We start from the raw sequence: 25,177 nt of genomic DNA on the forward strand, positions 1-25,177 counted from the left end.
ATTTATTGAAGGTTTAATAAAAAAAGGTGAGGGTTGCGACTGCGAAATCGAAGTAAAAAGATTATTTTTCAAAAGTCGAATGTATTTTCGCATAAAAAGCCTTAACAAAGCAATGAAAAACAAGTAGTGAAATTCGCATAAATGTAAATAATCAAAATAACTCCATAATGTTCTTTGGTTTTTTTTAATATGTTCTACAATATATGTGAATTATCATGTTTCGTTTATTTAATTAATTGAGAGAAAGTATTGCAAAAAATATATAATGCATACCGATAAATAAAAACTGCAACTTGAAAAATGTTAATCAATTTAACTTGGTTTCTATTTTAAAAGAAATCTGATTTTCATAAACAAATGAAAACAAAATCAGTTTCTTCGCCAATTTTATTGGAATAATTTTATACAAAAAAGTACCAAATTTAATACTATTTTACAAAACGGCCCCTTCTAATCTTTCCCTTTCTCTCATCATTCGTATTGTATGGGAGTTTTCAGTATGAGCTGTCACTACATAGACCACCTTGTCGTTATTACATCACCTGGCTATTCCCCCATTAGTCGACCGTATCCGCCAGCATTATGAACATCCTGTCAAAACGTTAAGAAGTAGCCATATTGAACATCCTGTCAGGCAGTTGGCGGCTAAGATATCACACTTGTTTTGTACACAATGGAATATATTTTTAATGGCATATATTGTTGTTATTTGATTTAACGTATAACATTATTTATTCATTGTACTGAAAATCATTGTGAATCAAACTAAGTGTGATATCTTATCTGTCAACTGCCTGACAGGATGTTCAATATGGCCACTTTTTAGCGTTTTGACAGGGTGTTCAATATGGCGGCACATAGGGCCGGCTATCTTCAGCGGGTGATAGAAAGAGATACAGAATGAGACAGCGATAATCAATTACAAATCAGTTGATCCAATCACTTTGGAATTTTGACGTCTATGCAGAAGATATCACACTTAGTTTGATTCACAATGTTGAAAATTCGCTCCACTTCTGCGTCACTAATGGCATTACTCCGAACTTTGTCGGTGATTTGTTATCGGAGTGCTATGTAATCGAAAATCGTTACCAGTTCAAATAAACCGCGATTCTACCCTACACGGTTGTACTGTCAAAAAACAAAGATGCGTGCAATTGAGAATAAAATGAAAATACGAACTAAATTTTGTGTTAAAAAGTATTAATATTGCTAAGAAATCCTTGAACATTAACCTGGATACACTTTGTTTTTTGTTCAAACAAATATTTAGCAAACCCGTGCAATTTTTCATGGTAACAAGAAATTACCCCCTATTTTAATTGTATCTTTATTATCCACAATCAGAATACGAAAAGTTGTAATTTTCGTTACCGGGTAAAATAATGTTGTTACCAGTTTATAATAACGGTGTAAGTGGCAAAACTAAAAATTCGAAAAAACTGGAAGGAATGGCAAACTGATTTTTCTCAAACTTTTTTTTTAAGCTCTGGTACCTGTACCCAAAATTCAACTCTGAAACCTGTGTTATCCCATTCGCGTAGATGCAGTTTGCGATAGTCCGAATTCGTCGTTTAGGGTAGCATTAGCATTACTAAGCTCTTTTGTCTAAATGCGGATTTAGAAAACAGTTATTTGTGTCTGAAACCAAAAATTCAATTTCGTTCGGAAAAAGTTTCGAAGCAGATAAAACAGCTAGTCGAATCGAATGACAAACACCCGGAACGAAAACAAATTAGGTTGATGTCGCTTTAATAACGTTACTACGTCGCGATTTCTGCGTACCATACCGCTATTCTTAATCCCCTCAAATGTTTAAGATCCAGCTCAAATACATTAAATGTTCTTAAATTTGAATCTTCTCCAAGCTGTTTGTCTAGATTTTCGAAAATTTTGCAACTGAGCTAAAAAAATCTGAAAAGCTAAAAAAGGGCTTAAAGCTAAATAGGAATTTATCAAGCTAAACGGCGAAAAGAAATCTAAATCTAGCTTGAAAAAAGTTAAAATGGCAACACTGGTATTACCTTGGAGAATACTTCTCTCAACTCCACGTCAACTCGATTTACAATATAGGATATCAACTGTACAAATGTGCTGGATAATCATGTGTTAAAAGTATTAATTTTGCTTTGAAATTCTTGTACATTAACGTGGTAACAAGACGTTACCTCTTATTTTACTGGTAACATTACTATCAGCATTCATAATACGAAAAGTTGTTGTCATTTTCGTAACCGGCTTAAATAGCACGTTCCCTGTCCCATGTATCATATATGATTCATGTTAGCAATTTTGTACCATGTCCGCTACGTTCGTGTATCATATATGAGCAACCGTATATATACCTTATACTACGGAAATTTTTTGAACGTGGTGAGTTATTTCTGTTTTTCGTATGGGGCGTGGCTGTATAGACTTTTTAAACTGGAAACTTGAAAAAAACTTAAAAAAAATTTGGTGATTTTGAAATACTTCCTAAAAATTCGTCAAAATTCGTCAAATTTTTTTGTTGTTTTTGTATATTTTTTTTTTTACTATAATCTTTAAAAAGCAAATATCTTCAATATTTGTTCCAACGTAATTACGAACCTTGAAAAAAATCGTTGGACGTGGAGCACTTCACGCATATTGTTATATGAGATAGGGAACCTGATAATGTTGTTACCAGCTTAAAATAAGGATGTAAGTGGCATAAAAGCAGTTTGCAATAGTTCGAGTTCGTCGTTTAGGGTAGCATTAGCATTGTTAAGCTCTTTTGTCTGCATGCGGACTTAGAAAACCAGTTATACATATGTGTCTGAAACCAAAAATTCAATTTCGCTCGGAAAAAGTTTCGAAGCAGATGAAACAGCCAGTCGATTCGAATGGCAAACACCCGGAACGAAAACAATATTAGGTTGATGTCGCTTTAATAAAGTTACTACGGCTCGATTTCTGCGTACCATAACGCTATTGTTAATCCCCTAAAATTTTTAACATCCAGCTCAAATGCATTCAATGTTCTTAAATTTGAATATACTCCAAACTGTTTATCTACATTTTCTAAAATTTTGCAAAAAGGCTAAAAAAAATCTGAAAAAAGTTAAAAAAAAAGCTTAAAGCTAAATCGGAATTAATCAAGCTAAACGGCGAAAAAAAGCTAAATCTAGCTTGAAAAAAGTAAAAATGGCAACACTGGGTTTTAGTATAATTTGAGGACGATGTTGGATATCAACGCGAAAACTATGTATACATTTTACAAAATTTCTCAAAGGTTGGATGGTGATTAGAGAACGATGTTGAATATCAACTTGAGGACTATCAGGTTTAAGAATAATTAAAGAATGATGTTGGATATCAACTTTGGAACTAGAAGGCTGGAGAAATATTTTTTCCAGAAATATTTATTTCAGAAATATGTTTACCAAAAAATGCAATCGTTTTTGATAAAATGTGTCAAAATAAAAAGTATTTCCTTTTTAACGTAAACGGAATGCAATTGTTAAAGCTTAAACTTTAAATGTTATATTTTTATTGAGCTGGCAATCCACCAACGATCGAACAGCTGTTAACAAGTGCACACTCTTGTTCGCAAGGCCAGATTAAATTAAATTTCGCAAATAATTAAAACTACAGTAAATGTAATCTATGCAGATAGTATCATTATTTAGTCAGCAGTCTTTAAAAATGCAGTGGAGTACTTGACACATATGTACATATATGCTCATTATTCTTGCGTTGAGATGAAAGTATTTGCAGGCTAATACATACATGTGTATTAGGCCGGGTCGATTTGTGGGGAGGCAAAAAAATTTGCTCTGTGAAAATTATATTCTAGGGATCAAAATAAGAAACTTTGCCGAAGGAACCATACCTCTAAAACGAATTCTGATGTCCCCCAATTTGGGTCGAACTTTTGGGTAGGAGCAAATTTTGAAAAATCCCACTTTGACCCATTTAGAGTGCTCCAATCGAGTCCAAATGTATGACCGACCCCACTAACTTTGGAGGCCCGACCCACCGATGCCAGTGGCACACCCCCTGGAACCCCCATGGGGGTTCACCATACAAACATTTAAAAAAATCGCCGGTTTTGCACTTTACATGAAAAAATCAGCTAAATGGCTATGTTTATACTCAGTTGAGCAGAGCTCACAGAGTATATTAACTTTGATTGCATAACGGTTGGTTGTACAGGTATAAAGGAATCGAGATAGATATAGACTTCCATATATCAAAATCATCAGTATCGAAAAAAAATTCGATTGAGCCATGTCCGTCCGTCCGTCCGTCCGTTAACACGATAACTTGAGTAAATTTTGAGGTATCTTGATGAAATTTGGTATGTAGATTCCTGTGCACTCATCTCAGATCGCTATTTAAAATGAACAATATCGGACAATAACCACGCCCACTTTTTCGATATCGAAAATTTCGAAAAATCGCAAAAGTGCGATAATTCATTACCAAATACTCATTAAGCGATGAAACTTGGTAGGTGAGTTGAGCTTATGACGCAGAATAGAAACTAGTAAAATTTTGGACAATGGGCGTGGCACCGCCCACTTTTAAATGAAGGTAATTTAGAAGTTTTGCACGCTGTAATTTGGCAGTCGTTGCAGATATCATGATGAAGTTTGGCAGGAACGTTACTCTTATTACTTTATGTCTGCTTAATAAAAATTAGCAAAATCGGAGAACGACCACGCCCACTTTTTAAAAATTTTTTTTTTTAATTCAAATTTTAAAAGAAAAGTTAATATCTTTACAGCATATAAGTAAATTATGCCAACATTCAACTCCAGTAATGATATGGTGCAACCAAATACAAAAATAAAAGAAAATTTCAAAATGGGCGTGGCTCCGCCCTTTTTCATTTAATTTGTCTAGGATGCTTTTAATGCCATAAGTCGAACATAAACTAACCAATCCTTGTGAAATTTGGTAGAGGCTTAGCTCCTAGGATGATAACTGTTTTCTGTGAAAAAGGGCGAAATCGGTTGACGCCACGCCCAGTTTTTATACACAGTCGACCGCCTGTCCTTCCGCTCGGCCGTTAACACGATAACTTGAGCAAAAATCGATATATCTTTACTAAACTCAGTTCACGTAATTATCTGAACTTACTTTGTATTGGTGTAAAAAATGGCCGAAATCCGACTATGACCACGCCCACTTTTTCGATATCGAAAATTACGAAAAATGAAGGGGTTGTGTAGCGCAATATATAGCTTCTCCAACCCAATTGTCAACCTCACCTTCGAGCGGCGAATCCCGTTTCACTAACAGACGTGGCTCTGGCGACCCCAAGCTCCTCATGGAACTTGGGGGTGGGGAGGGAGGGATGGCCTGAAGGTTTAATGTGGCCATATAAATCGTTCCCGAGATGGTCGGGCCAGCACCTTAATGGTGCTGTGTTACCGGAGCGTATCGGATCTGTATCCGACAAAGGACCATCACATCGATAACACTCCCCAATGCCTTCGGGGAGTAACTAATCGCTACAACAACAACAACAACAACGAAAAATGAAAAAAATGCCATAATTATATACCAAATACGAAAAAAGGAATGAAACATGGTAATTGTATTGGTCTATTGACGCAAAATATAACTTTAGAAAAAAACTTGGTAAAATGGGTGTGACACCTACCATATTAAGTAGAAGAAAATGAAAAAGTTTTGCAGGGTGAAATCAAAAGCCCTTGGAATCTTGGAAGGAATACTGTATGTGGTATTACGTATATAAATAAATTAGCGGTACCCGACAGATGATGTTCTGGATCACCCTGGTCCACATTTTGATAGATATCTCGAAAACGCCTTCACATATACAACTAAGGGCCACTCCCTTTTAAAACCCTCATTAATACCTTTAATTTGATACCCATATCGTACAAACACATTCTAGAGTCACCCCTGGTCCACGTTTATGGCGATATCTCGAAAAGGCGTCCACATATAGAACTAAGGCCCACTCCTTTTTAAAATACTCACCTATAGAACTAAGGCCCACACCCTTTTAAAATACTTATTAGCACCTTTCATTTGATACCCATATCGTACAAACAAATTCTAGTCACCCCTGGTCCACCTTTATGGCGAAATCTCGAAAAGGCGTCCACCTATAGAACTAAGGCCCACGTCCTTTTAAAATACTCATTAACACCTTTCATTTGATACCCATATCGTACAAACGCATTCTAGAGTCGCCCCTGGTCTACCTTTATGGAGATATCTCGAAAAGGCGTCCACCTATAGAACTAAGACCCACTCCCTTTTAAAATACTCATTAACACCTTTCATTTGATACCCATATCGTACAAACAAATTCTAGAGTCACCCCTGGTCCACCTTTATGGCGATATCTCGAAAACGCGTCCACCTATAGAACTAAGGCCCACGCCCTTTTAAAATACTCATTAACACCTTTCATTTGATACCCATATCGTACACAAAAATACTAGAGTCACCCCTGGCCCACCTTTATGGCGATATCTCGAAAGGGCATCCACCTATAGAACTAAGGCCCACACTCTTTTAAAATACTCATTAGCACCTTTCATTTGATACCCATATCGTACAAACAAATTCTAGAGTCACCCCTGGTCCACCTTTATGGCGATATCTCGAAAAGGCGTCCACCTATAGAACTAAGGCCCACACTCTTTTAAAATACTCATTAGCACCTTTCATTTGATACCCATATCGTACAAATTCTAGAGTCACCCCTGGTCCACCTTTATGGCGATATCTCGAAAAGGCGTCCACCTATAGAACTAAGGTCCACGCCCTTTTAAAATACTCATTAACACCTTTCATTTGATACCCATATCGTACACAAAAATTCTAGAGTCACCCCTAGCCCACCTTTATGGCGATATCTCGAAAGGGCATCCACCTATAGAACTAAGGCCCACTCCCTTTTAAAATACTCATTAACACCTTTCATTTGATACCTATATCGTACAAACAAATTCTATAGTCACCCCTGGTCTACCTTTATGGAGATATCTCGAAAAGGCGTCCACCTATAGAACTAAGACCCACGCCCTTTTAAAATACTCATTAACACCTTTCATTTGATACCCATATCGTACACAAAAATTCTAGAGTCACCCTTGGCCCACCTTTATGGCGATATCTCGAAAGGGCATCCACCTATAGAACTAAGGCCCACTCCCTTTTAAAATACTCATTAACACCTTTCATTTGATACCCATATCGTACAAACAAATTCTAGAGTCACCCCTGGTCCACCTTTATGGCGATATCTCGAAAAGGCGTCCACCTATAGAATTACTTGCCTGATAAAAAATATGCGTTTGCGTACTTTGGGTTGCCCTGGTCAGCACATAAATTTAACCTATCTATAGTTATTTACCATATACCTCAGTGTAGAAAATGCTCGTTCGACACTAACTTGCATTGAAAGAGTTGAATGTACTATTGTCGAAAGCTGGTACAAACTCTCATGTGAAAACTTTTTTTACTCTCAGCAGTTGGTTGGTTTTTGTGTTAGTTGTTTCGTTGAAACTAGAGATATACGCCGCCGATAAACGCCGCCGCCGCCGCCGATTTTAGTAGTTTTTCGCACGCCGCCGCCGAATGTCAAAAATATCGGCGCGGAGGCGGCGGCGACGGCCGGCGCAGTACTATATTTTCTGCTCATTTAAGACTGTTTAGGTCAATTATTGTTCATGTCGAAAATTGGTCGGATATGGTCGAAAGTGGTTTCAACGGATGCGTATCACTGCCAGTTATAAGAAACTAATTGCGAAATTTAACTCTTTCTAACTGTTCATAAGTTATTAAAAAAAACAGGTGCTTTCGATGTCAGCTTAACACGGACTTTGCATCACCCAATTCAGCAAGTTATTAAAACAAAACACTAAAAGAAAAATTATTTAATAAATTTATATGCTCACTTTGCTTATTTTTTCAAAAAATTTATAATGAACAATGAATTCAAATAAAATGACCCAAGTCGAATATGTTTACAAATTGTCCTCAAGTTGTTAAAAAAAAGCAAATTACCCAAAAAAGCTGCCGATTTTTTAAAAAAAATTTAAATTGCGATTGACTGAAGAAATAAGCGAAATCAGTGATGCAAAATCCGTTAGTAGATTTTATTCGAACTAGTCTAAAAACTGAAGCTACGCGGTCATCCATTCTAAACTATCGTTTTGATTTAACGAAGACTATTGAAATCAATGTTGTGAACACAAACGTCTGCAAACTTTGATCTACGTTTTAAAAATTTTATCCAGGGTCCCTGTAAAATTTTAATTATGTAGATGCGCCCAAGATTATACGATTTTGACCAATGAGTTACGTAATGACATCCACTTAGACTGCTTATGATTTCGAGAGCGGCATCCTTGGCCGAATAGCCACTCCCTAACGTTTCAAGGTGTTTCTCTGGTGTATCTCGGTAACATAGCGAGGCAAAAACATCCGTTAGAAAGCTTTCGGAGCTACACCTAGAGCTTCTAGGAAAGTGACGTTGACGAAGATACATATGAGTTCGAAGTCGCAGTCCTGTAGATTCTGTGCTGGCATATGGTGTGAGGTTCAGGAGGCGCGGTAGCGACTGGTGGTCGGGATTGCTACTCTTCGCACCTCGGGAATTGTAGCTCAGAGTCATGAGAATTAATAGACCATGAATAGCAACCGCAAGTCGCCTTTTTGCGTGACCGCCAAGGAGCCACAAATGATTTAAAGAAATTGTGTTCGCGACGATTATTAGGAATTAACCCCAGGTGAAACTAGGCTTTGCACGAGATATACAGACAAAAGTGTGACCATTTTATGTATCTCTATTTCTTTTCAGCAGACGCAGCAGTACCAATTCCAAAGACCGGGGTTAGGCTGGAAGGCTCCCTGTAGTAAGTGACCGGGGAACAATTCCTCCGCAAAGAGCTGTTCCTGAGAATTTTTGAACGATCTGCGAGTTTTTGAGGCAAAACCCCCGGATCTTTCCGAAATGGCCAAAACTTTAATTTCCTTAAATACATACAAATAAAAACTTTTCTAAATACTATTTTTTTTTTTATAGAAAAATCAGACTTTTTAAAGTGAGAAAACCGGCGTATGCCGGTGCGCCGCAAACGCCGCTGTAGCCGGTATATAATAGAGCCAACGCCGCCGCCGCCGATAAAGTGATCGACGTAAACCTCTAGTTGAAACTTTCGATAGCCAAATGTGCTTCTGAAGAGTATTTGGGGCTATATGTTGGTGACGTTATTTGATTCAACAATGCTATCGTTTTGTTCAGGCTGAAAAACTTCTTAAATTTAAAATAGCTCTGACATCGAATATAGAAATGCAAAAAATATCTCAGACAAAAGCAATTTTCAAATGCTGAACGGATGTTACCCGCATATGTGCAAACTTAGGGACTTAGAAGTAAGCGATGTAACCTGGGATCTAGATATGGCTGCAGCAACTTGTTGCATTACTCAATAACATTTTCTTCATATAAGTAAGGGAATGAAATAAAAGTAAGAATGAATAAAAGCAATTTCCGACTCATCTGAGTTTTTTACAATCACCACATTTTCAACAAGAAACCGAGCATCACATACGCAGCTGTACACTTGAAACTATGTTGTTGTTTGCTTTGTGTGGTTATTTGGTGCTATAAGCAGTGGTGGGCACCGCTACATATACATATATAAAAAATGTAAAGCGCGATAACCTCCGAAGAGATTTTAGGCCGAGCTTCTCTTCCAATTTGCGCCGTGCTCCTCTAGATTTTCCCTACAAATTGACCGGACGGGACCTACATGTTTTATGCCGACTCCGAACGGCATCTGCAAGGCAGATGATTTTTCACTGAGAGCTTTTCATGGCAGAAATACACTCGTAGCGCTTGCCAAATACTACCGAGGGGCGACCCCGCTTAGAAAAATTGTCTTCTAATTGAAAAACCTTATTTCTAAATTTTTGTTGTTGTTTTGCACGGGGTGTGAACCCAGGACATACGGTGTGGTAGGCGGAGCACGCTACTATCACACCACGGTGGCCGTTACATACACACGAACGCGTAGCGAACATGAGAGCAAAATCAATTATTTAAAGCCCCGACACATAAGCAGTTTTTCATATAGATGAGTTTAACACAAGCTTATGCATGAGTAGATTGCACGTATTTGTATACAGAACGGAAGAATGAGCGACACTGACGCCATCTGATATTGATAAGTAGCCAACTCTCAAATTTTGTTGCAAGCAAATCATAAGAAGAAGTATTTGACATTTGCTTTGACTAAGGGTGTTGGCACACTTTGCAAGTAAAATTATTTTTCCCACTTGTTGGTAACTTTTCTAACATTTTTCGTAATTAAAACTGCATTATAACAAATGAATATGACACAAAATATGTTAGCCAGTATTTTTGTTGTATAGGGAGAATGTTTATAACAGTACTCCGCGAAATTTTGTATGGGCAAACGCAACATCTTGGTTGATTGTGGCGATGTTATTGGAATGCATAAGCTTGTGTTAAATGCATCTATATGAAAAATGTCATTGTTCCGCGGCTTTTATTTAGTTCAGTGGTCGGCAAAAATTAAAATGTAAGTTTATTAGTGAGAGCGCGAGCATGGGCCACCCATCAGGAAACTAAAGCAGTGGTCACCAAAACTGAAGTTGTGGCTGTGTTAGTAAGAGTAAAATAAGTATGCTGGTATTGGTTTACTAGCTGATAAAAAATCAATGATATACCAAAAATTTTGGAAAATGCCATTTTTGATTCAGAAATAGTCTTAAATATTTTCAAGACCCTCAAATATCGCAAAAATATAGGCAATCACTCGCTTAAAAAATTATACTTCCGAGAATAATGCAGCTGATTTAAAAAAGGACATAAAGACACATTCATGTCAATTTTCTTACTATTATATTAATATGAGATTGTTACAACTTTTGGTAAAATAATTTAAAAAACTCATATTGTATTGAAAAGTTATTTAATATAACATACCCAAAAAAGTAAAAACCCAAACCTAAACATGTTTGGAAGATGAGCTACATATGGAAAGGCCGTCATACCAGTTGCGTTTCCCAGTCCTAATATTTCTCATAGGGAACCTTAACATTTTTGCGACAGCTGTCCGCAGTGTTTATTCGTTGCTGTCTCCATTGTTTACAATACCAAGTGTATCAACTAAGCGATAAATGTCAAAATGGCAAACAGCCTCGCTCACCTGATGCAAATCTCAGGTCTAGAGTTGCATTTTTGGTACGTAAGAGTACTTTAAGCCGAGTTGCATTTGATAGTTTAATAAAACTTTGGAGTATTTACAAATGAAATAGGTGCATATATTTCCACGGAAATATAAATAATAAAATTAGAGTCAAAAAAGTCTAGAGAAACTTAACAAAATATAAAGCGCCACACGTGTAACATTGTTGTTTTTTTCATTAAAAAATGCTGTTGCCTGATTCTTGTATTACACAAATATAAAGAAATTCCGAAACCCTAGAAAATATTTTACCGATATACTTTGTTGTTATGTTTAAAAATGTTTTCACAATAATTTGAAAAGCTACGTTTTCTATGCTTTTCACCCTTAGAAGAGTCTCATATAATATATTAAATTTTTTATGAAAATCAATTACTCTGAAGTGAACAATTTTCGCCATGATATAAAATTAAAATGCTGCGTGACAGGAGCAACACTTTTGCGACTACTTAAACTCTGTTTCAATCTTTTACGTCCCTGCACAGAACCCTAATTGACTGTTTTCAACCGAAACAACAATGGCAACCCAGATTTTCCCGTTAAGCGCCAAATACACGACACGAACATTTCGCGAATATTCCGCAATCTTGTTTGCAGCTTTGGGCATACACCATACGAACTTTTGGCCGAACATTAGTTCTCTTTCCGACAGCGATGAATACGGACAATTGTGCTGCAGCAATATTGCTCGCTGTGGCAATTAAGCGTAAGAAAAATTTATACATTTCAATAAATTCACTCAGAAATTTTTTATTGTCCATTTTACTTTTCCGCGCACGTCTGTTCCGTTCAGAAATTACTACGATTATGAGCTATTTCGCCATACACGCACGAACAGTTCGCGCAAATGTTCGCCAAAAATTAAAATATTTTGATTTTTGGCGAACATTTGCGCGAATTGGCAAACACCACCATACACGACAGAAAAGGTCGCAGAAACATGACATAACGGGAATGTTCGCGGAAATGTTCGTGTCGTGTATTTTGCGCTTTATGCTAACTTAAGCGAGTGCCTGTCAGAAAGAAATCAACACCATTGTTTTCCACAAATCACCTACAGAAGATTGTGCATTCACGAGTTCAAAATTGCTTCGTTCTGCGCGATTACGTCACACTTGACTGCTTCAGTGAATGAAAGAAAGAGAGAAAAAACAAGAGCTAAAGGAAAATGACGTAAAAATTGCCCATAAAAAACAGCTGAACTAATGTTTACATGCGCAATTCGCCACCTTCTCTTATTCCAACATGATTGTTTACTATATAGTTTGGCAGCTTAAATTAAGGTTATGTTGCGAATTGAGTCGAAGGCAGTGAAATAAAGCACTCGAATGAAGTATAATGAAGGCATGTTGTTCGGAGTTTTTTTTTTTCAAAATTTGCCCAAAATCCTGAACCACAAAAGGGAGTGTAGTTAAGTACGAAAATGAAAAAAATGCAGTTAGGTTTTGCTTCTTTTTTAACAGGATATTTTCACTTTAAAAACGAAATATACAAACCAATGTTCATTCTATTACTACTTTTATATATGGGGCTTCACATATTCTTTATAATAGCTGTGTTTTTTTTTACTTCTATATACGTTTACGCTTAAACTTTATATGGACTACTAAGCGACAAACTTTAAATACACCTCTGCAATTGCTGCGCATAAAATTTGTCCTACTAAATTTCAATACGCATTATACTCAGATGTAACTGAAATATGTGTCTTTGTTTCACCCTCTACATTAATTCTATGTATTCTATGTGTGTCCGCAATCCATCGCAACTGATTCAGCTATATGTTATACCCTATGGCCATCAGAGGGTTGTGTCTCCGCTTTTCGGTACACCCTGTGCTGTAGCTGTAGTTATTTAACCACTGCCGCTAGATGGGTCTCCTAATCATTATCTAAGCGAGGATAGGCGTTTTTTTTTTTCACGCGCAAACGTAGACCTATACGCGTGTGAAAAAAACGGCTAATAACATAATTTTTATTTTTGCGATTTATTGCTCAATGAAAATAAATGAAACACGTATAAATGTAGTCATTAATCATGAAATTAAATGAAATTATTTTGTTATGGAAACGCATTTATTGTGGAAGCAGTAAGGAAGGCGGTCGGCATGATGTTGTGGTGCACAGTGGCTAGTCATTGTCGGCTGGCGCGGGTCCTTGCCAACCTTACTGTTCCTGCGCCATAAACAGAAAAAAGTTCCTATCACGCCTATCAAAACGAACAGCTGTCAAATTCAAAAAAAAACCTGGCAGAAGCGCAGAGGCCGACTCAAAACGCTTATAACTTCAAACTGAAACGACATCCGGCCGAACCGGATGCCACGGACAGACCGTTAACATTCAAAAAATTCAAAAATCTAAATTCAAAATTCAAAAACTGACGCAAGAAAAATTACCGAACCGGACATGACCGGTTACTAAACGATAAAATCAAAGAGAAAAAAAATAAAAGAACCAAAAGGGAAATAAACATAAAGGGCCGAATATATAGAGGGGCGCCGCGGGTGTTGTTGCGACGCCCGGTGCTATGCCCACCCTCAAAATCCATGGCCACCGACGCACCTAAATTTCGGTGGCCCCTTACCTGTATGCCCTAAGTGCCTTCTAAACAAATAAGGAAGTCAGCATTCCCATTTTAAATACAATTTATTTATAATTCATGGCAATTACTGCTTATTCCTTATGATTACGATTAAGTTTACATAAGTTTAAAGGTAGGTACGTTAAAAGTGAATGAAATGATGCCGTACAAAAAAAAAGAGATTCACCAGGAGTGATTAGTAAAATGAACACATATATTTATATTTCTTTCTGTTGGCGTAAAACTTGTGTTAAATCAAGGTAATATTTACTTGTGTACTAAATTCAAGAATGATTAGACCATCACAACTTAAATGTATGCATGTATATAAATGGAAGCTTCCTTATACTTGCTCACTTCGTTGTGGGCATATGTAGAATATCATTGTTTTTATTTTTAAATTCCCTCCTTAATAAAATTTTGTAATGGAGGCAGAAAAAAAATTTCATTCGACAACTAAACTAGTAAGGTCATTGTTAACTTTTGTTTCATTTAAGGATATGTGTAAGACTTATTATTAATACAAAATTAGATGTTAAAATTTACAGTGATGCTCACTAAACTAGGACTCTTGTTCTGTACATTCAAATTTATAGTAGTGATCACCGAAGCTACACATTTTTATTCTATACAACAGTCAAAACTTTTTTTTTCCAACTGGTATATTACTTTAATATAATAACGCCGAGCTGATAGCCATAGCGGCTAGTGCTCTTTTTGCGTTATTCTTAAAATTTATTTTAGACCTAAATATATAGAGATAATAATCGTAAAATAGCTAATGAAAAGTCCCAAATCCAGTTAACCGTATAAAGCTCGTAAACATACGTTGAAACCCATCTAATTTACGAGATTTCCAAGGTTAATGATTAACTATCATATATATAATTTCGTTCCATACAACAATGAGAATTTTGCTTTGAAAATGATAAAAATTGCGTATCATTTTTGCTGCAATTTTATTGCTCGCAGGTGTATGTACGACATCCTACATTCTACGAGCCTTTACATATTACAATCTAACCCACGGTTCAAACCAATTTATCTAACCTTTTAACTCGGTAAAATATGTCGAATACAAAATCAAAACATTTACAAGCGAATTATCTAAATGTTGTACATAGTTTTGCTTGCTTTAGCTATATGACCATTTCATATAGGGTGGTGTGTATGCTTTGGTTATTCCTCATCGACCTGGTGCCGGTGGCAAACCTTCTTGGTTTCGTAAAAAAAAACTTGTAGAGCTATTCATAAATTCACTCAAACGTAGGCAAAATATAAAGGAACGGACTCACCGCTTTACCCGCTGATATTCACTGTCGCAGTTGGCCTGGCCGCAGGCCTAGGTTCGCTGCCCGGTGGTTGTCACGGTAGCCGATATATTGTAGCCCGTATGGTCGTAGCTGATAAAGATTCGGCTATATTGTTGTACCCGTTACAGTCGTAGCTGATAGGATTGCGCTAGTATTATTATAGCCGTTATAGTCGTAGCTGATAGGATTGCGCTAGTATTATTATAGCCGATATGGACGTAGATGATGAAGGTGCGGCTAGTATTGCTGTCGGTGGTACCGCCTGTTGTAGGTGTTACATTAGTGGCCGCAGGCCTATGCTCGCGGCTCCTCTGTGTGCGTTGCAGCTGGCGGTGGCGGTACGTCTGGTGGTTGTGCGCTCGTGGTTGGCGCTAATGGATGGGTTGGGGGAGATACTACTGATGGTGACGCCCGTGATAATAGTAGGCGCCGTTGGTGGTGTCGAACGCTTTTCCGCAGGTGGTAGTGTTCTTAGTAAACGTAGAGGAAGAGGTTTATCTCGCTAAGTATGACTGCGAACGCCGACCTACTTCAACTGGACCTTGTGTCCACACAACATAACCTGTATAGCGTTTATTATCACCCAAAATAGCCGCGTAAAGCGAGATTTATCGCAAAGAACTGTTTCGGTGCTTTGCGCTATTGACTCTTTCCTCGTTTTTAGACAGTTCCTTGGGTAAGTGCACAGCCGGCGAGGATGTTTTTCGATTCTTAAAATTTTTACGTACCTCCACACACTTATCTTGCCGGAAACTCAATCCCCTCTTTTTCGCTAGTGATGGCCGGTCTGTCTTTTCCTTGTTTTTCGATATTTTTTAACGCAACTTTCGCCACATCGCTAGGTGTGTTCGCGTGAATACGCTCCCAAGTGGATCATAGCCGTAGACCGTAGCAGCAGACCGTAACAATTTTATGCATTTTATACCTATCCATTATATCTTAAGTTTCTCGCTATATAAGGTAACAATTTCAGGGGCCGTTTTCACCATCTTCGGTTAACGATAACAAGCAATTTATTTGAAAGAAATCGTTCACTGATTTGTCAAATAAAAGTGACACTTTGAAATAAACCACGTTAAAAGTGTCCCTGCCACAGATAGATCGAAAATTTATTGAGGATTGCACTGCGACCATTGGTCTGTTGTGCCCTCGTCAGATTGCGTCGCATTCCAGTAGGATATGTTCCGCCGTCTCTGCAGATCGATCACAAAATCGACATGAATACAAAATTATGTATTTTATTTAATGGCACGGCGATAGAAACTCGGATATTTTTCATAAAATGCAAGAAATTATAAGAACAACGTAAGTTTTTAATTATTTGTGTGTTGATTCGACGTTGGCGTTGCGTTGCTTATGGATTGAAGCAATTAAAGCGCATGTGTTCAAAGTCTGATGTAGACGCAAGGCAAGTGCCAAAACGACGCAAAAGTCACCTTAAGCGTAATTGCTTCACGTGTTATTTATCACGCGTCTATGAAGCTAAGCCTCGTGTGCACCTTCCCTTAGATCATATTTCAAAGAAACTTTTTTAGTTTTAAACTTTGTTCATAATATTCATTTACATGTCTACTACTATGGCAGTCGGTTGCATACTACTATTTCATTATATAAAAAAAATCAAGTTCTGAAAAATGCAACCTGTCACATGCATTTTCAAACACGGTTGCTACACCATGTTTTCATTTAGGACAAGAATTCACCGAAAAGCGACCAGACTAAAAAAAGGACCAAATTTTATTTTTATTTTATTGGTTTACAAACAATTCGGCAAATTACAAGAGTGTCGTATTCGTTATAAAAAGCAAATATTTTAGGATGTTTCCGTGGTTTCCTATATAAAATTTTAATAAAGGAGGAACTTGGCCTTAATTCAAAGTGCACAAACAAGTATACAATGTACCTTTAGGTATTGCATTTTCACAATTCTAGGATAAGTCTATGTCTTTCACTAACCAAACGTTGTTAACTTAGTTTTGCTTGATTGCAATGAAATAAAATGTATAGCAGCGCAGTTAGGTTTTAGAAAGGAACGGTTAAAATATTTGCGTTGTGGCAAACTCAGTAAATCATAAATGAAACTAAGCAATTGTATTAATGCTATTTTTATAGATGCTGACTTTTTTCCTAACAGTTTAAACTTCATACCAGATCCTAGATACAGTAAGTGTGAGTTTTGAATTCAGACTCAAAATCAAGCGTCTTAAAAGTTTCAACTGTGTAACAACTGAACCGGATTACATGTAATTAGGTACGAGAAACTAGTTAACAATGTTGTGATTGAAGCTTATGGAGCTCTGCAAATACCTAAGGGAATAGTTTTACGCAAAACACACTAGTATTTGAGATAAAGTTTTTTTGCTCGACTAGTTAATATATCACGAAAAGTGTTTGATAACCGATTCAAATATGTAACCACTAAAACAAGTATTTTTCCTGATAATCCCGTTGTTTCATCAAAAATTAATGACAATGTGTCTGCCCGACCATTCAACACTTCTCTTTTTAATGCCTCGCCTAAATTATCTCCCAGGTGAAATTACATTGTTCTGTTACATTTTATTGACAGCAATTTTCATGGTAAGAATTCCATTGAAGTAAATTGAAAATTATATGTGGGTTTATAAATTTGTGGGAAATTTTATTAGCAGTATTTTGAATTTTTGTTTCAGTGAAAAAGAAATAAAAGTACCGTGCCGAAAATGGACCACAATTGAGAAAAAAGGACCTGCGGACCAAATGGGGTTGGAAGGACCATTTTTGGTCCAAATGGACGGAGGTGGCAACCGTGTTCTCAAATGCAGGCTTCCACATTAAATACATATACATATAAGTACTTCGGCATTACGAAGTACATTGTCGCGTTGTGAGGCAAATACGGCCCATACACGACACAAAAGCAGTGCGCAAATATAAAACGACGAAATTTGTGCAAAGGAGAATTTTGACATACACGGCTCAAAAACACTGCGTAATATTCATTTTTAAACTAGCGCAACAAACGAATCATGTGTTCTAATTGCATAAAGAAGGCAAGTGTGGCTTTACTTCTTTCGATTGCATTAAAAAGAAAGAAAAGAAAGCAAAAGGGTAAACGGATTTGGTCACAATTGTGGTATAAAAAACGAAATGTATTGGGACAGAAAAAATTACTTCGGGAACTTGAGTTTACGTCTCAACGTGACTTTAAAAATTATGTAAGAATGGATAAAGAAACATTTGAAGTACTTTTGTCTAAAGTAGCGCATCGAATTAATAAACGAGACACTGTGATGAGGAAAGCTATTCCTGCGCGTCATCGTTTAACTTTAACATTGCGTTTTTTGGCAAGCGGCAATAGTTTTGAGGACCTAAAATTCCTTACAGCAATTTCTCCACAAGCTATCGGCAAGATTGTAAGCGAGACTTGTGATGCTATAATAGAAGAGCTAAAAGACTACATAAAGGTATTTGTTACATATTTTAAACAATTAGTACATTTCAATCATCTTACAGTTGCCAACAAATGAAAACGAGTGGAAGATGGAAGCAAACGCCTTTAACCAGCGATGGAATTTTCCCCACTGCATCGGTGCGATTGACGGCAAGCACGTTAACATAAAAAAACCACCTGGGTCGGGGTCGTTTTACTTTAATTATAAAAAGCACTTCTCTATTATTATGATGGCTGTAGTAAACGCAAATTATGAATTTTTGATGGTCGATGTTGGTGCAAATGGAAGAGCTTCAGATGCTGGTTTATTTAGTCAAACCAAGCGGGCGTCTGTCTTGGAGCAAGCGGCTCGCTATATAAACGTGCCAAGTAATATTTTCACCCCCGCTGAGCGGGTTGTGCGCTGGGCTTGGGACCCGCCACGTAAAACCATACTCCAATGAAATATAACAACAAGCCTCGGATAAATACACTCTCTATTGATGAAGACCAATGCAAACGTTTGAAGGACAATGAATTGAGGGCATGCACCTGGAACGTCCGCTCCCTGAATGGGATTGGTGCAGATGCCCGGCTGGTTGATGTCCTCGTCAAAGCAAAATCTGACATCACCGCCATCCAAGAAATGCGTTGGACGAAGCAAGGAAGAAAGAAGATCAAAAATTGTGACATATATTGGAGTGGCCATGCGAATAAGCGCAGTTTCGGCGTCGGATTCGTGGTGGGAGAGAGACTTTGTCGCCAAGTGCTGGCGTTCACGCCTGTGGACGAGCGTCTCGCCGCTATTCGAATAAAAGCAAAATTTTTTAATATATCATTCATCTGCGCCCATGCGCCGACAGAGGAGAAAGACGATGAGGTGAAAGACACTTTTTATGAACAATTAGAACGCACATACGAGCGCTGCCCCCGTCATGATATAAAAGTCGTGCTTGGCGACTTTAACGCCAGGGTGGGCAAAGAAGGTGTTTTTGGCCCTACAGTCGGAAAGTTCAGCCTACACAATGAAACTTCTCCTAACGGACTGAGGCTGATTGACTTTGCCGGTGCTCGAAACATGGTCATATCAAGCACGAGGTTCATGCATAAAAAGATACATCAAGCTACATGGCTGTCTCCTGATCGAAATACTCGCAATCAGATCGATCACGTTGTGATAGACGGACGGCATGCCTCCAGTGTTTTAGATGTGCGAACGATCCGAGGACCTAACATCGATTCGGACCATTATCTCGTTGCAGCCAAAATACGCACCCGCCTCAACGCGGCTAAATACAAGGAACAAAAAACACAAGGAAAGCTAGACGTCGAAAAGCTTCAATCACAACAGACTGCCAATGGTTTCGCAACTCGACTCTCACACCTGCTCTCTGAGGGCACAACTCATCCTGAAGGAATACAGGAGCAGTGGGAGCATATCTCCAAAGCACTTCATACTGCCGCCGAGGAAAAAATTGGTTACCGGCGGCCACGAAAAAACAACTGGTATGATAAAGAATGCCGCGTTGCAACCGGAAGAAAAGACGCTGCCTACAGGGCTACGTTAAAAGCGAGCGCGACAAGAGGAGTGTGTGAACGCTATCGTGAGTTGAAAAGGGAAGCGGGACGCCTTTTCAGGAAGAAAAAAGCAGAAGCAGAAAGGCGTGAGTGCGAGGAGCTTGAGCTGCTAGCCACCAGGAATAACGCCCGAAAATTCTACCAAAAAATACGGCGACAAACGGAAGGTTTTAAAACCGGGGCAAACTCCTGTAGGAATGAAAACGGCGACCTTGTAACTGATGTCCAGAGAGTGCTTAGATTATGGAGGGAACACTTCTCTGCTCTCCTAAATGGAGGCAGCAATTCACCGCGCAGAGATGAAGAACCCGATCTCGCAATCGATTATGACGAAGTTAGAATAGCAATAACCAGATTGAAAAACAAGGCCGTGGGCGCTGATGGATTGCCTGCGGAGCTATTCAAGTTCGGCGGCGAGGAGTTGGTAAGGCGCATGCAGCAGCTTCTTAGCAAAATATGGGCGGACGAAAGCATGCCCGACGGTTGGAATCTAAGTGTTCTTTGCCCAGTCCACAAGAAGGGGGATACTGCAAAATGCACCAACTATCGTGGAATCAGCCTTCTTAATATCGCATATAAGGTCCTTTCAAATGTATTGTGCGAAAGATTGAAGCCCACCGTGAACCGGCGGATTGGACCTTATCAGTGCGGCTTCAGACCTGGTAAATCTACCATCGACCAGATTTTCACAATGCGCCAAATCTTGGAAAAAAACCCGTGAAAAGAGAATCGACACACATCACCTCTTCAGTCAGAATTGGGAAGGACCTCTCCGAGCCGTTCGAAACTAAACGAGGTTTCAGACAGGGTGACCCCCTATCGTGCGATTTCTTTAATTTGATGCTGGAGAAAATTATACTAGCTGCAGAACTTAACCGCACTGGAACAATATACTATAAAAGCGTGCAATTACTGGCATATGCTGATGACATTGATATCATCGGCCTAAACACCCGCGCTGTTAGTTCTGCTTACTCCAAGCTGGAAAAAGAAGCGGTAAAGATGGGTTTGATGGTGAATGAGGACAAAACGAAGTACCTGCTGTCATCGAGCAAAGAGTCAGCGCATATGCGCCTTGGCAACCACGCTACTGTTGGCAGCCATAATTTCGAAATAGTAAAAGACTTCGTTTATTTGGGAACCAGCATCAACACTAGCAACAACATCAGCACTGAAATCCAGCGAAGAATCAATCTTGCCAATAAATGCTACTTTGGACTAGGTAGGCAATTGAAAAGTAAAGTCCTCTCTCGGCGAACGAAAATCATACTCTACAAGTCACTTATCGTACCCGTCCTGCTATATGGGGCAGAAGCAGGGACCATGACAACAGCAGATGAAGCGGCTTTGGGAGTGTTCGAGAGAAAAGTTCTTCGAAAGATTTATGGACCTCTACGCGTTGGCGATGGCGAGTACCGAAGAAGATTTAATGATGAGCTGTACGAGCTATACGCAGACATCAACATAGTCCAGCGAATTAAAACGCAGCGGCTGCGCTGGCTAGGCCATGTTATGCGAATGAAAGATGATGCTCCGGCCAAGAAAGTGTTTCTATCGGAACCCGCCTATGGAAGCAGAGGTAGAGGGCGGCCCCCACTCCGTTGGAAGGACTAGGTGGAAAACGATTTAAACTCCCTTGGTGTGACCAATTGGCGCCGGTTGGCGGAGCGAAGGAGCGGCTGGCGCGCCTTGTTGGACGGCCATAACCGTTTAGACGGTTAAGCGCCAATTAAGTAAGTAAGTAAGTAAGTTTTTCAAGCAGCTTAAAGAAAATAAATTACGACTACCAAAACCTGAATTGCTTCCAGGATATAATGAAAAAATGCCATTTGTGTTTGTTGCTGACGACGCATTTCCACTAATGGAAAATATAATGAAACCTTTCAGCCACAACTCCCTCGAAAAGAGTGATATAATATTTAATTATAGGCTATCGCGCGCACGTGGATTGGTCGAAAATGTTTTCGGAATCTTGGTTTCGCGTTTTAGAATCCTTTTGAATACTTTAAATTTCTCTCCAGATAAATCCACAAAATTTGTTTTGGCGTGTTGTTATTTGCACAACTTCTTGCGTAAATCAAAATGTGAAACATATTTTACTGCTGAGCCCTGTTCAAATGTGGAAACCACAGAAGCTTTCGAAACACCTGGATCGCAAGAAAAGGGAGATGTCTTAGATTCTTTAAGTTCCACAGCAATTAGAAATGCATCCGCAAATGCAAAACATATGAGAAACAAATTTAGAATATATTTTAGTTCTGTTGGCACGGTTCCATGGCAAGATAAAGTGTATAATAAACTCGTAAACAAAAATGCCAATAGTAATAAGCAACTAATATAATATGTATTAACATTTGTATTTATGAGTCAAAATAAAAAAATGTATGAACCAACCAGTGGTTAATTATGAGTACCTCAAGTTCCCTTCCCTACCAGAAGTAGTTACCATAGCATCGTACGCCGGCGGGTGTACACAATGGTAACAGAAATAAAAAGGAAAAATAAAATTGCTTTAGCGCAGGCAGTCGAAGTTATCTGAGTTTTTTTTCTAATTGAAAACAGTTTAGATCCAGTACTCAGGGAACAGTACCCAAAACTTGTGGAAGAGGAACGCATACTCCCCAGGGAAACACGAGTCACTCTGGCTCAACTTCGTTCTGGATACTGTAACAGGTTAAACTCTTACATATCCGGAATCAACCCCGACATACAAAATGTATGCCCCGCTTGCAATGTGTCCTCACATGACACCAACCATCCCTTTAATTGTAATGTGGAACCAACGCCTCTAACACCCCTTTCACTATGGTTCACCCCTGTCGAAACAGCAAGTTTCCTTGGACTCCCGTTAGAGGATATTGATGACAATTTGTGATCGGTCGCAGCTATTAGGTGGGGCGAAACATTGCTACAACAACAAAAACTAGTTTACGGGGCAAATTTATACCACCCGATTGAATGGAAGAAAAAATTTTAGATGAACTTAAGAAACCCTTTCCAACAAATAAAAAAAGATGTCCAAAGTTCAGTGAACGCAGTGATACAAACCCATCGGTATGATAATTATGATTAAATTTACAGTGTAACATTTTTATTTAAACCTATTAAATACAAACAATAGCTTTTCTAATGTTTGCTAAATGCTTACACATTTCCTATACGAAATACTTCCAGCAATTTCAAATGTTTCTCCAAACACATCAACACCTTATAAATGGCTTATATGTACATGTCCTTTAAAACTTGTCTCAAACCACTTGCAGCTGCAGCGTACGTTCCTCCATTTGCTTTGGCCTTGCATTATCGTAACGTACAAATTTATTAACTTGGAATGCTTCATCTTCATGATAATCTGTATCTACAACAAATACATCAACCACTTTTTCTATAATATACTGTTCCTTTTGTAGTATATTTGTTAGTAGCAACGGACTAATTTTGATAAGTCCCAAACGCGCTGGACACACCGTAAGCGGAAATTCACGTTGTTCACCTGATGCTAATTTACCAATTGAAAACTCTGCAGCACCACTATAATCACAATTGAGTTCAAGTTGTGTTTCTAATTTGACGACTAAATCCATTGGACCTTCTGCAGTATTGGACAAACGACAAACAAACGTAAAAGCTTCACCTATTTTGACAATATTTTGTGCATCAATAACTTCGAGGCGTACATCTTTGTATTCAAAGGGCTGAAATATAAAACCAATGGTAATATTAATATTGTTATTGAATCAACTATTTCAGTGTTCTTGATATGCACATACCAATCGTTGCAATTGACTCGTTTGCAAACGTCCTTTTTCGCCAAGATTCGAGCGCCATACAATATCTAATTTTCCAACAGTGTTCTCTAGTCGCAGGGTTTTAATGTATTAGATTGAAAATCGGCTTTAACAGTAACACCATCCACAGAATAGGTGGTGCAGTTATGCACACAAATGTAGCTAGCAAATGTTTCACCTGCAATAGAAAAAAGATCGCATTATCACCTACAAATGCTGCAGGACATCTGAAAATTTTACCTAAATATATGGAACCGAAAGATTGTGGCAATAAGATGAATTTTAGCTTTTTAGCGTTCTATTGCTGTAATCAGCACTCCTTATTTTCCACAGTGCTGGTAATTCACGATACAAGTCAAAAAACTGGCACCAGAAGCGTTTATTTTCCATTTTATTTATAATTACGCTTTTTCACTTTTATTGAATTCCTGGTACAAGCTAGATATGGTCTTTACGCCTTCGATAATAAAATTTTTAAGCGATGTTATGTTATCAGAAACCACAGGTAAACTGTATAACATTCACCACACACGAAGAAAAAAGCATGTGCAATTTTTGCAGCATGCGTAAATATCAAAATCGTTTTGATTTTGGCGCAGTTCTCTGCGCAAATAGCGCAAACACTGCACACACCGGGCAAATCCTTGTGCAAATTGGTAATTGGCACAAGGATACTTGTGCCGTGTAATTGGCGTAAAAGTATTGCTGTATAAAACCGTTTTGGCCTTCACACTCTGATTAAGTCATATATGTAATACTTCTATATCACTACTACAGAACTCTGCAGCCTGTCAAACATTACAGTACAGATGTACAACGAGAGAAGGAGACAACATCTCAAGGCTGTCGTTAAATATATGTATATTTCAACAAGCCGTTTTGCTTCTATCAATATTGTACATTAGGCTATTTCCTTGTCCAAATGAAAAAGTAAGCTATTTTCCATTAGTATTATAAAATTTTTATTGTTTTAAGAACTCCGGAGAATAGCATTATCGATTTGTACTGAGTGCGCAGATATACGTATGTAAATGAGCCCTTACGCCCCGATTCTGAGCGTTACCGGCAAAATAGTACCCAGAACATTATGTAACCGAATAGCGTTACCAGTTCTTTTATCCGCGATTCTGGCCAAAGTGGTAACGCTGTCATCACTGAAAAACTCACCAGTGTCTGTGGTGAAATTTGAAAGGTAGTTTTCTTCGCTTTCACGGTTGCCACTTTGGTCCATTTAGACCAAAAAGGTCTGTTCCAATCCCATTTGGTCCGCTGGTCCCT

At 38.2% G+C, this 25,177-nt stretch overlaps 2 protein-coding genes and 1 long non-coding RNA gene across 8 annotated transcripts in view; 2 read left to right on the forward strand and 1 right to left on the reverse strand.

Moving 5' to 3' along the window:
* Nucleotides 1-25,177, forward strand: part of phyl (phyllopod) — a 413,007-nt gene that overhangs the window by 253,556 nt on the left and 134,274 nt on the right. The window lies entirely within an intron of this gene.
* On the forward strand, nucleotides 18,169-22,669 carry LOC137243236 (putative nuclease HARBI1). Its single transcript, XM_067770677.1, has 3 exons — nucleotides 18,169-18,567; nucleotides 18,617-18,826; nucleotides 21,874-22,669. Exons 1-3 carry the CDS (start codon nucleotides 18,325-18,327, stop codon nucleotides 22,450-22,452), a joined length of 1,032 nt encoding a protein of 343 aa, XP_067626778.1. The 5' UTR covers nucleotides 18,169-18,324; the 3' UTR covers nucleotides 22,453-22,669.
* On the reverse strand, nucleotides 23,704-24,404 carry LOC137244310 (uncharacterized). Its single transcript, XR_010950892.1, has 3 exons — nucleotides 24,140-24,404; nucleotides 23,882-24,077; nucleotides 23,704-23,806 (listed from the first exon to the last, which is right to left on the reverse strand). It is a non-coding gene; the product is annotated as an uncharacterized lncRNA (long non-coding RNA).

The sequence above is a fragment of the Eurosta solidaginis genome, chromosome 3 (assembly GCF_040869045.1).
Source record: "Eurosta solidaginis isolate ZX-2024a chromosome 3, ASM4086904v1, whole genome shotgun sequence".
NCBI classification, from domain to species: Eukaryota; Metazoa; Arthropoda; class Insecta; order Diptera; family Tephritidae; genus Eurosta; species Eurosta solidaginis.